We start from the raw sequence: 13,815 nt of genomic DNA, 5'->3' as shown, positions 1-13,815 counted from the left end.
TTTTATTAATAAAAATAATATTTTATTTCTAATAAATTCAAATAAATATATAATAGTTCCATTGTATAATTGCATTATTAAAATTTATATAAATATAGAATGTCAACTGTATTGGATATATTTAATTTAATTAATATTAAATAATAACTTTTTATAGATAAAATAACTTTTTTACACTGTTTTCTCAAACAAAAAAAAAAGAGAAGTTTATCAGTTTTGCACTTTCTTTTCTTTTGATTTCTTTTCAACCAAACAGCCACAGGCTTATGAAAATTAAATTTCCAATCAAAATCCTTTTTTATTTTTACTTCTTCCCACTCTATTTCTTTCCTGGGATGCTTTTCTTTGCCAAAAGAAACATAAGATAGAGAAATGATGTTTTGTTTACTTTTGTGTATATATATGACCCTAAACCATAATAATTAAGAAGACGAAATACATGTGAAGTTTGTCTTTTTCTACTTTGTCGGATAAAAAAAAAGCTGTGTATAAAAGTAGACAAAATATCATTCATCTAGTAAAAATATTAATCCAATTTTATTTAATTAAGGATGTCTGTGTATGCATCATCTGTTTAAATCACACTTTAATAAAGTCGTAAAGTAATTAATAAATTAAACAGAACTAGACCATTGGTTATCTTAATTTGTCATTTCTTATTTTGTCATTTTTGAATAATCATCAGTAATTGCTCATTCCGTTTGTTTGTGTACTTAACATAACTTAAAAAACAAAAATTATTATTCTAATTACTCTTTCTCCCTAAACTCATCAACATCAGGATAAGATGTTTACTTTATTTGATACTAAAATGCTTGCTGAAATAAAACTGCTCTACCTAAACTGATAAAAATAAGAAGAGCTTTAAGCTAATAATTAACAAAACTGTATGAGTTCTATTCTCTAATAAATATGTAAACATTCTAAATCCGAAAGGACAGAAACTTTATCTATTTATGTTTTTGTCTGCTCTACAATGGTTTGGCTTGCAGGGACCATTCTTGATATGTCGCAGTACTATTCATTTGTAAACACTTGTAACTCACTTTAATTTAATTTATTTTTTTTCTTTCGGCATTGGGATAAATTTTAATTAATGCTCATAACATTGGTATTTAAACAATATATATAGCTAAGATATTGGTCTCTTTAGTTTGAATCCGAAACTTAGAAACCCATTAATTTGTGAAAATATTTTTATTCTATTTAAAAAAAATTGTTTTACTTTCAAATTATAAAATTCTGCATAATTTGAATCCTTTATGCATGCTTTTTCATTTTCATTTTTTTATGAGGGGTGTGGTGAGACATAATTTTTTTTTTGTACATGGTGAGACATAATTTTAACTATGACAGGTTAGAGAATATATCAATTGGGCTTAAAAGTTGGGATGGATCTACATGATCGTGAACACCAACAATTCTGTTTCTTTCCTATTTTTTTAGCCGGAAGATTTTTCTTTTTCTCTGTTGGATCGATGAACAATCAATACAATTAGGCCTTAGGATATTGTATTAGTAATTAATAAATGAGACACACATGATCTTAAATGAGCACTCTAAGACTTGGCCTAGTGACATTTATGTATGTTCTAATCTTAACTACGACTACAAAGTAGTTTATTAGGGAACCCATGGAGAGGGAAGGAGTGTGTGCTAGTGTGTGTTAAGATGTATGACCAAAAACAAAAAAAGACTTGCAAGTGAGGCTTGGACAAATGGCAGACTTACTTCATTGAGAACTGCACCGTACCAGTGTTGAGTTTGAGTGAAGAATATAGAACCCATGTACTAGCAGTAATGTTGTGTGTGAGTTGGTATGTGTGTCATGTAAGGCAAACAAAATAAGTTAAGCTCAATTGACCAAAAAGAAAAATAATTATGTTAATTAAGTGTGTATTAAAATTAACCATTAAAATCAATTGTCAATATAAAATACATATTGAAATATAAAATACACGTTAAAACTTAGTATTCTATCAATATAACTCACTTGGATAATGCATCTATCTAATTTTTTTATGTAGATGATATAGTCATTAATGGTAATAATCCCGAGGGAATAACAATATTAAAGAAATATGTATTTCATCACTTTCAAACTAAGAGTTTAAGTAAATTCTAAGTACTTATTTGGTATTGAAGTTGCTGAATCTAAAGATGATGTTATCTCAGTGGAAATATGCCCTTGATATATTGGAAGAAACAGATTTGTTGAATTCCAAAACATGTTGGTAGTCTAATGAATCCTAGTATCAAATTATTATCTGATCAAGGGAAACCTTTTTCTAATTCTAGAAAATATCAGACTTATCAAATTGTTTTAGCTACCTTATTACTAGATCAGATATTTTATATCCAGTTAGTGTAGTGAGTTAATTTATGCAGTTTTCCTATCCTGATAATTGGGATACTATAATACGAATTGTTAAATATATCAAAAAAGTTCCATACCAAAAACTACTGTATAAAGATAAAAAAAAATACTCAAGTAAGCAGACATTGGGATGCAAATTATGGAAGTATTCTTATTGATAGACTATCTACTTTTGGATATTGTATTTTTTTTTATTGAAAAAGTAAAAATAAAGTGTTATTGTCGGATCAAGTGTAGAGGTTGAGCATCGTGCCATGGCATTAGTGGCTTCTGTTAAACAATTCCTTTTAGAATTGAAGTTATATTAATCAAGCAGCACTTCATATTAACTTTAGTTCAGTATTCCATAAAAGAACTACATACATAGATGTGAATTGTCATTTCATAAGGCAGAAAATTATATTTAAAAAAGTTTTCACAATTTATTAATTCTAATGATCAATTGATTGATATTTTTATAAATTTTTTCAGAAGTTCTTGTAAAAATTATATTTATAACAAATTGTGTATATGATGTAACATTGTAACTGAGAAAGAATGTTGGTATTATATTCAGTAAAGTGTCTTATCAATTAGTTAAATTAGAATCAATTAAGTATAATTGTATTTCGCTTTAGTAGCTAGTATATAAATATAGAAGTTAAAGAGTTTAAAAACCTCGAACTTTCACAAAATACTTACGGTCTTAACAGTGATTTTGCTTTTTGGTTTCCAGTATCTACAATTTTATAAGTCAAGAGCTAATTGTGAATTGGCCTATGATAGGCATTATGTAGTGTTCATATATGAATGGGCACATTTGTGTGTGTGCATAATGTGCTGCTTGCTCTAAGGCACATGTCATGATATTCAAGATTTATGGATAATTATTGTTAGTGTGAAATTTTTAAATTAGAACTTGTTCTTAAATATTCTACTTGTTTGAAGAGAAATGATCTCTATGGTACCTTTTGGTATACCTTCTTCTTTGACGCCAAAAAGAAAAACTTCTTTTTTTTTGAAATAGTACACATTTATCTCTAATTTAAACAAAACAACTCTTATGTGAACATTCTTAAGAAATTAACATGATCTAACAAGGAATGATTGATTTGCAACAAATTGAATGTTTCCATTGATCTCTAATTTCAATTGATGAAGTGGAAAGGTTAAATTAACTAATCTAAGATCTAACCCAAACTAGCCTCTTGGCATATACTGGTACTTGGTAACTTTCCTTTAATTGATAGATTATATTTTGTTCTAGAATTTTATTTTCCTTCTTTTAATCCAAATCGATATTCTAAAGAAAAATTACATAGTAAATAATGTTTGATAAAATTATCCTTGGTAGAAATGATATTCTTTCTGCTCATCACCTTATTACTATTAAAAGATTTGGTAGATTTGTCAAATAGTGTTATTAATAGGACTTGACAAACATTTGCTTTTAAGACAGTTGTTTATCCATAAAATGGGAAACACTCAACCAACCAAGTTGATGGCTATTGATTTACATATATTACATAAAATTATTTCAAATTCCAACATCTCAATTAGTGCAGAGAGAGTGAATAAGTCCTATGAACTGCCCTTTTCTTCTGTTGTGTACTAAAGTGGGTGAGTAATAAGTACTTAACAGTGTTTTAGGCTTTACAGGGATAAGTCAAGCGTGTATTGAAATTATATACAAGCAATATCCTTCATAATTAGTTTCCTAATCCTTTGTTATGCTTAACTATATGTTATTTATTACATGACAACTGAGTTTGACTTCAATTTGAGTTTTGGTGGAAATATCTTTAAAATTGTACAATTTACTATGCTTTAATGTTTGGATCATATAGCTTGAGTTTTAGTGGTCTGAATCATGTTCTGTTTGACTTGTAAGAAAGCTAAAAACATTATTTAGAATTGTAATGGACATAACTGCATCTGAATTGGACTGAAAGTAAGTCAAACGTTGCATGGAAGTTGTGAGAGTGATTTAGAAACATCTCCATAACATGCTTCATGATTTCATGTTCAAAAGAAGCAAACTAGGTTTCTATTCTGAAGAGAAAAAAAAAGCATCTACAACTTTAATGAATAGACACCAAGAAAAGTTTCCTTGTGAGGGAAGAAATATCAACCAGGCAAATAGTTAAGACTCTTTTGTCCCTAAAATAGTTGCAAATTTTGTTTCATAGATTCTATTACGAATGTTTTAGCTACGTGAACTAGAATGTTTTATATTTAAATTTATTTTCAAAATTTACTACGAACTTGTTACTTGTGAATCTTGTTACAATGTTTAACGACAATTTTTGTTGCAAATTAAAGAGGACTTGCAACTTTATCTTTGAATATATAATATAATATGAGGAATTTGTTACGAAGTGTATTTGTAAATTTTGTTGCAAATTCTGTACTTGCAAAAAATTTTCCCATCTTCTACAAAAGTACATGCCAATTTTTTGGGATACTTTTGGAAAAATATACAGTAAATTGTCTTTGAATTTGATCTATGTGTAAATAATTTCACTGTAGACATAATATATAAAAATTTAATGACATCGTTTAATCCATATAATCGATATCACCTAATACGATAATTACGTTTTGTTGTTGTTTTTGTAAATTGTCTTTGAATTTTTAAAAAATATGGCAAGCATTATATATTATCTACAAAATATATCTTGTTGATTTAAATTTTGTAACAGAATCTATAGAAAATCATAATTATTTGCCAAATTTTTTGACAAAATTTTAGCAAAAATAATATTTAACTGAAAGATTTTTAATTGTGTGTTATTTATTTATTATTATTGAATAATAAAAGAGTTGTTAATTAAAGAAAGTAGCTTTAATCAAATATATTGTAGGAATGTCAAAATAAGCCATTATTAAAATGTGTAGTAACAAAGTTTTATACTTTCTACGCATTAAAATTAAATTATTATTTTTTTATAATTATATTTAATATATGTTTTATATTAATAATTAAATTTTGTTGTTAATTTTATTATACAAATAAAGAATTTTGTTAACAGGTAATGATATACATAGTGACTTAAAAAAGTTGATGAAATTAAATTTGCCATACGATAGAGTAGTATATCCTTATATACGAGTATCTGACAGTGCAAGGGATCGGACAAATTGTGAATCATTGAAACGACAAAACAAAAGTGACTATGCCTAGAAAATTTAGCGCCCCTTCTCACTCCAATACATATGGACTAGATTCACTCTTTTCCTATTGTGAAATAAAATCCACAAACTGCATTATATTCATTCCCTTCCCATATTATTAATAATCTAAGGGGGGCTCACTTACTCGCCACTATATCACATCGTATCCCATCATTTACCAATCAATATTTTCGTTCTTTCTTTCTCCCACACCCACCACTACACATACACTACTTACTATTCCCCCTCCATCATGTAAGAGAAAGCACACACTTGTGTTCATCAATTCTTATTCTTTCTTCTTCAAGAGATGAGCCAGTGTGTTCCCAGCTGGGAGGTGGAGGATACCAATCCACCGCCCCCAAGACCCTCTCTACGTTCCAACTCCAACTCAACCATCCCTGACGTTCCCATGTATTACTTTTTCTTCTTTTCTCTCTTCATAAATAGCATAAAGTCTAGATACCTATTCAATAAAAATAACTGTTTTGACTAAATTGTCATCTAATGATTTTTAATTATTAAATTTGATGTGAATCGAACAGGTTAGACTATGAAGTCGCAGAACTAACATGGGAAAATGGACAGCTATCAATGCATGGGTTAGGGTTCCCGCGAGTGCCGACGAAATCCTCGGCGGTTACAACAACCGCCAATAAGTACACATGGGAAAAGCCTCGTGCAAGTGGCACATTGGAATCCATAGTCAACCAAGCAACTACCACACCCCAAAACGCCAAATCAACAACCTTCCACGGTTTCGGCGGTGGTGGCAACGGAGGCGGTGTCTATGAAAATCTGTTAGTCCCGTGGGTTGATCCCCACCGTGTCCCGGCCACCGTTATTTCTCCGGGAACTTCAAACACCATGACCATGGACGCGCTGGTACCGTGCTCAAACCGGGTAGAGGAGCAAAGAACGCCGCAAGTTATGGACTCCATCTCCGGAGGGCTTGGACCGTGCATGGCGGGTCGCACCACACGTATGGGCAGCGGTGATGCCAAAGATGGAGGCGCCCTTGAAAAGCGCGCCGCCATGGTGAGACGTGTGCCGGCACCGACGGTGTCGGCACATGAGATGAGTAGCAGGGATCAGAGTGTGAGTGGCAGCGCCACCTTTGGGAGGGAAAGCCGGCACGTGACACTTGACACGTGCGAGAGGGAGTTCGGAGTGGGTTTCACTACTTCGACGTCGATGGGGTCGCCGGAAAATACAAGCTCTGCAAAGCAGTGCACCAAGACGAACACCATTGACGACCATGATTCCGTTTGCCACAGTAGATCAATGGTACGTACGCCTTTTCACTTGTAAAAATTAACATTAATATGTCCCATTATTTATAATAATTATCATTTTCACTTATTTTTTAGACATATAAATCAATACAATTTGAATTTATTAAGCTATAAACAAAAGTTAAAATGAGCTTAATCCTTGCAAGGAGTTGATTAAAATCTTGTAGTTTTAACTTGAAAAGAAAAACTAATTACTCTTTCTCTTTTTTTTAGTAGTGTTACATTAAAATTATTATTTTTAGGTTAATAAGAATTAAATTCTAAATTTTTGAATCATAAAAATTTTAATATTATATTACAAAATTATTTTTTTTTAAAATTAAACTGATAAAAAATACATAAATAATATATCTCTAAAAAAATTGATTATATAGTTAAAAGAAATTAAAAACAGAAATTTTTATTTCTTTTTTGATATCTAATTAATTATTTTATAAAATGTATCTAAATGTGTGAGAGGTACTTTTTAGCTAAAAAACTATACATTTTTGTACCTCTATTTTTAGTTAAATTTTTTCATATTATATATATATATATATATTTCAATTTTATGATTTGTAATTATGTTATGGAAATTGTGTGAAGAGAGAGGATGGAGATGAGGAGGAGAAGAAGAAAGAAACTGGAAAATCTTCTCTGTCCACTAAAAGGAGTAGAGCCGCAGCTATACACAACCAATCTGAAAGGGTAAGACATTATTGCAGCAACTTGTCTACGATGCCATTTCTATCAACAAAATCAAGATTTCCATGTTCATTGGTTCCTTGTGTATCTGCTTTTCAGAAAAGGAGGGATAAGATAAACCAAAGGATGAAGACATTGCAAAAGCTGGTCCCAAATTCTAGCAAGGTATGTAATATACAACAGTAGTTGCAACTATAGCTAGTGGCTTTTCTTGCTGACCTAATAATTTGTGAGCCAGTTATTTAGTATCTATTTAATGTTTCCAATAATACCAATAAATAATTAAATTATCAAAAATATTATTCATACATTAAAATTAATCATCAATATATAAATATATATGTGATTTAATTTATTTTTAATATATATTTATATTTTAACATATATTTTATATTAGTGACTAATTTTAATAACTAAATATACATATAACATCATCGTGAAACTATACATGATATTATGACATCAGGGTTTTTTAGAACATTTATTTTTTAAGAATATAAGATATTACTTTTTTTAGTTAAAAGATTTCAATGCATGGCAACTTGCAAGTGGCACTTGATATAACAGAATTTTTTTCCAATTTTATTTTCATTTATTTTACTATAGTTCATAGAGCGGTCCCATGAAATTCCACCCTACAAAACCCAGTTCACATAGGGTCTCTTTGAGTTGATGTATTTGTTCTCGAGTTCTTTGGACCTTCCAGTAACGATAAAATGATTTTCAAATAATTTCTTTTCTTTTTTAAAACAAAACTTATTAAGTTAAATCCATTATTCTTTACTTTGACTTTTCAACCTTATGGGGCTTATATTCATATGTGATGAGATATACGTGGTCCGTAAAATATCTCTGATAATTTCTGACAAAAATAAAACAAATAATAATGGTATATCATTCCTTCATGCTGATGAAATCATAAATGTAACTGATATCCAAGCTGTATTCGCTAAAATTTTTGGTAATCACTCGTACAAAACAAAATCACTTTTTATTTTATATTAAAAAGAATATAATATTTTACAAAATTGTTGAAGTCTGGTGTGTTTAATTTGAATATAAAAAATATAAATTAGACCATCAGTTGACTTTTAGATTTGTATACTTTATTTAAATTAGATCCTCAGATTTTTTTTCTCAACAAATTTAATCGTCTGATTTGTTCAATAATAATTTTAAAAGAATAAACTCTATATTTAAGAAAACACCAATATTTTAATAACTATGCATTATAAACTAATTCTCTTTATATCAAAAAAATTTAGCCAATAAAACTGTGTAAAGAGTATAGAGAGAATAAAAATTAATAATAAATCAAGTAAGTCTTATCATTTTTTAAAATAAAATATGATTTCACTATCAAATATGTACGCATTCTGTATTTTGTATTTTATGTATATATTTATTCTATATGTGAGAATTTTTTTTATTAAAAATAGAGAGACTCGAATTCACGATCTCTTAAATAAGTATAGAAAGACTATGCCATTTAAACTATAATTTATTAGGCTATAAGTGAGAATTTACCAAAACTTTTGTCTGCCAATACATCAAATTAATTTTTGAAAAATATTCTAATATTAAAAAAAATTAAAAAACACATTTTATTAATATTACTTAATATTTTAAATTAATATCTCATTTTTATATTATTAGAATTTAAAATTTAAAATTTAGTATAAAAATACTTTTATATATTAACAGAAAAAATAAATTTTATTAATCATGTAGCATTATATTGTTTTATATAAATTTTATTTATAAGGTTTAAAGTGTTTAAGACACTTTTGATTATTATTATTATTATTATTATTATTATTATTATTATTATTATTATTATTATTATTATTATTATTATTATTAGATTACCTTATAGGTATTAGCCTGAACTAAATAATTCAAGTTCTATTTTTGAAAATGATCCTTCATAAAGGAATAATTGAAGCTTAAGGAGCATTTTCCAATCATATATATATATATATATATATATGGCTATAGGAATTCCAGAGTGTGTGCTTGCAACCATATGTATCTGTATCCACACAAGTTTACACAATTATTGTGACACTTTTATTTCTCATATCACAAGCCTGTTTAGTGAGGAGACACACAACTGCTCCAAGAGAAAACCTTTCCAGCGATGGTAGGACCTTATGTTATTTAATGCCTCAACTCATCAGGCAGCAAAATTAATTGCCAAAATTCCAAATCATTTGGATATAAATAAAAAATTATATTCAAGAAAATGATATTCACAATCTGGATAAGAACTCCAAAAAAAGCATGTAAAAGGAAAAAGACTTCAGTTTTCAAGTCAACATTTCAACAGTTGCCTCCTGCAGATTCGATACAGCTCATCCATGAATTAAACCACCAAACTGAAAGATATTATAATTTCTAGAATTTGAATACAGTTATGGCAGTAGTAGCATTAGCAAAAGTACGTACACAACCATACACAGACATACATATATATATATATATATATATATATATATATATATATATATATATAAGAAAATATAAAAAATTAATTTCCTAACTATACAAACAATTTTTCTACAGTAATATTACTTAAAAGATTTAAACCCATGAAACTATTTTGATGCTACTTATTAATCAAACATATATCATCAATAAGTCAAAAGATGTAATATCAACTAGCAAGTTGCAAGTAGCACACATTCTAAAACTTTTTATATGCAATAATTACCATATGGAATTTCTTCATGTGTATGTATATATGTACATAATTGACCTATTTAATTATGATTAGACATTAAAACATGACGACAAAATTAGCTTTATGGAATAGTTGATACTATTTTGTAACAGACGGACAAAGCTTCAATGTTGGATGAAGTGATAGAATATCTTAAACAGTTGCAAGCACAAGTGCAGATGGTGAACAGGATCAACATGTCATCCATGATGCTTCCCATGACCATGCAACAACAGCTTCAAATGTCAATGATGGCTCCCATGGGCATGGGAATGGGGATGGGCATGGGCATGGGCATGGCGGGGATGGGCATGGGGATGGATATGAACACCCTTAGTCGCACTAATATCCCTCCTGGAATCCCTCCAGTCCTCCACCCTTCTCCCTTCATGCCTATGCCTTCTTGGGATGCTGCTGCTACCGCCACTGCTGCCGCCGCAACTGGAGCTGCCGACCGACTTCAAGGTCCTACACCCACCGCCATGCCTGACCATTTATCCTCATTTTTTGGATGTCCATCACAGGTGAGCAAATGGTCCATAATTAATTTATACTTTATATTGATAGCTGATTTTAATGGTTAATTTTAGTGTATGCGTAACATAATCAATTTTTTTTTATTTTTTTATCTGTCTTATTTTTTTTCTTTTAAGAATAGCAAAAATTAAACTCTAAATTTTTAAATTATAAAAACTTTAATACTATGTTATAAAACTACCTTTCTCAAAATTTTGAACTAACAAAAAAAATACTTAAATAATTATATTTTTAATATTTATATTAGTTTTTACTCGTAATTTTATTAAAAATAGAGTAATGTTTATTAAGCGCTTAAGACATTAGTTAAGATTTACTCTCTTCTTTTTAGTTAATTTTTTTAGTTGTACATAATTATTAACAAATTTATTAAATTTTCTTAAAACAAACTTCTTATATTTGATATTATGATAAGTATTTTTGGGTATTTGTTAGTTAATTTCTTATTAGAATTTTCAACTATTAATGTTATTTTTTTTTTAAAAAAAAATTGATATGCATGATAACTAATGATGATAACATCATATGTGTATGTGTGTATTTTTTCATTATTTGGCCTATGCTTCGATTAGAATAATCAACTCTGATTTTTGCTTTAGTAGTCAAATTTAGGGACTTATTTCGGGGATAAGGGTAGAAAGTTCAAAATTCGAATAATGGTTGAAAATAACATGGTGGTTCATTGCTGTTTGCGAACTGACTGGACACTGAAACTTGAGAGACACTAGTGATAAAGTTATGCATACAAGTCAAATCAAATTCATGGCGTTATTACTATTCTGTTTTGAGATTTTAGGACAGCGACAAAGTTAATTAATTAAGGACCATTTTTATAGCATTCTTGCATATTTACATGAGTATTTTTATATATTTATTTTTAAATATTTTATATTCTAGTATGAAAAATAAAAGAATATAACAAATTTGCTTTTATATAATAAAATATAAACAAAAAAATCCACAAAAATTATTTCTCTTTCGAATAAAATTTTTTAACATCAGCAGTTTTAATTTGTAAATTTTATAAAAATAAATAATATTTGTATCATTTTTTATGTGTAGAATTTTTTATTTTTAATTTTTATTTTTTATCAATTATTTTTTATATAAAAAATATAAAAAGATATATTTACAAAAAAAATACATAAAACGTTTATATTTTAAAAATTGTACCATCAATTTTTGTGGTGAACTTTTATTTCAAAGGCAAATCTTTTGCCTTTTTGGTGGAGAATATTTTAAGTGATCTCAACCCCATGACGACTTAGAGCTAGAAAATACTCTTAAATCTTATTAAACCTAAAACAAATCAGTTTCACTCACTAAAGTAGTTAAGACAATTATTGATCACTAGAGTTAGAAATAGCATCCCTTGATTTCAAATCCCAAACAAGTCGACATTAAAGTTAGAAAACATACACCTTTTCACTCTTTTGAAAGGAATCACATATAGACTACTACTATAAAGGGGGTTTTCTCATTGCAACCCATAGAATAAGAGTACATATATTCTGTTAAGTTGATATAACTAGCTAGCTAGTATCAGATACATTATTGATACCGACATTCGATGACATTTGTTCAAAGTTATTCGTATCTATAACTAACTTATCTAGTTATCTTAGAAGATGACATAAATCTATTCTTCCTAAAAATTTAAATTAATAAAAGATGATACTTAAATGATAAATTTTAGTATGACTATATTATGATAGTTATAATAATTATGTAAGTGTTGTTAGTTAAAAGTAAAGGTGTATTTTTTTTTACATTTTGATAATATTTTTTTTTAAACAACACTTATTAATAAATATTATTTAAAAATAAAGAATATTATTTTAATTTTAATACTACTTTTTAAAATATCATAATTATCCATATTTTTAATATATTCTATTATACAAGGATTTTTTTTTGAGTTTCTTTAAATTTTATATAGATTTTATTTTTCTTTATGTTAACAAAAATCAAATTTTAGATTTTTTTGTTATAATAATTTTAATATGATGACTAAAAATTTAACTTTTATTAAAAAAATTAAACTAATAAAAACATACATAAATAATTATATCTCTAATAAAAAAATAAATATTTTTTTAAGCAACAGACCCAATTGATATACGCAGATATAATTAATTAATTATTGTTGCATGTGTCTAATGTGATATCAAGATTGATATGATGGCTTCTTGATGCGATAGGAATAAAGATATTTTGCCTTGACATATTTAACTATAATAATTAACAAAAACTGTTAAATTGGTTGCAGCCCATGAGCATGGATGCCTACAGTAGGATTGCCGCCATGTACCAGCAGATTCAGCACCAACAACCTCCCCCTTCAGGTTCCAATAAGACCTGATCCTCCACCTCATCATGTTTTGTATTCAGCCTTTGTGCCAGTGACGAACTACTACTACTACTACTACTACAAGAAATTGTGCATACTTTTATTCTTTGTGATATATATACCTAATGAAGGAATGAAGTGACGATGAGTATTGTGAAAAATGATAAGCATCAAGGGGAACTGAACGAGCGCATTTGGTTTCTTATGAGAGATAATGTATTTGTATATTAGCTGCAAACGTCTTCCCTTCCTTCCTTCCTTCATTTTTCTTTTTGGCTTGTTAAGGTTTAGTGGGTTCTCTTGGCTATTTAACCTTCATATATAGAAGTTCATGCAACAACTCAGAGCTTGTGTGCTTGTTATTGTTATTGTTATTATTAATTACTTCTTTTTGTGCGGTAATTAGGACACTTGACTCATCATTATTATATCTTATTATTATTTGGCAACGACGTGAAGAAAGAAACGTTCAGCTTTGTTTAGCGTATTGGTAGTAATCTCTGAAGGTTTCTAATGAGCAGTGATGAGAGGACTCAACATAACAGATATAACTACCTCTCAGTTAGAGTAACTAATTATAGAAAATCTGTTTAGTTAGATGCTTTTGTGGTTTATCTGGTGTAACAATAACAAATATTTGGTAATAAAAAATAATTAATCAAAATCAGTCAAAATTTTTTTATTTAATATTTATTAA

The 13,815-nt window shown here is 28.2% G+C and overlaps 1 protein-coding gene across 1 annotated transcript; it reads left to right on the top strand.

Annotated features, from left to right (window-relative positions):
• The first annotated feature begins 5,550 nt into the window (after positions 1-5,550).
• LOC112697399 (transcription factor UNE10) lies at positions 5,551-13,567 on the top strand. The gene is made up of 6 exons (XM_025750553.3): positions 5,551-5,944; positions 6,076-6,817; positions 7,411-7,512; positions 7,609-7,674; positions 10,345-10,755; positions 13,038-13,567. Exons 1-6 carry the CDS (start codon positions 5,841-5,843, stop codon positions 13,128-13,130), a joined length of 1,518 nt encoding a protein of 505 aa, XP_025606338.1. The 5' UTR covers positions 5,551-5,840; the 3' UTR covers positions 13,131-13,567.
• Positions 13,568-13,815: the final 248 nt, after the last annotated feature.

Source organism: Arachis hypogaea, chromosome 6 (genome assembly GCF_003086295.3).
Source record: "Arachis hypogaea cultivar Tifrunner chromosome 6, arahy.Tifrunner.gnm2.J5K5, whole genome shotgun sequence".
Classification (NCBI taxonomy): domain Eukaryota; kingdom Viridiplantae; phylum Streptophyta; class Magnoliopsida; order Fabales; family Fabaceae; genus Arachis; species Arachis hypogaea.
The sequence above is the reverse complement of the archived record's forward strand: the minus strand, read 5'-3'. Positions and strand labels throughout refer to the sequence as shown.

Bases quoted from the DNA above. Each gene is read 5' to 3' on its own strand.
- LOC112697399 (XM_025750553.3), top strand. From the start codon at position 5,841: ATGAGCCAGTGTGTTCCCAGCTGGGAGGTGGAGGATACCAATCCACCG. The intron at 7,675-10,344 runs GTATGTAATATA...ATTTTGTAACAG, and splicing joins TGGTCCCAAATTCTAGCAAG to ACGGACAAAGCTTCAATGTT. The intron at 10,756-13,037 runs GTGAGCAAATGG...AATTGGTTGCAG, and splicing joins TTTTTGGATGTCCATCACAG to CCCATGAGCATGGATGCCTA.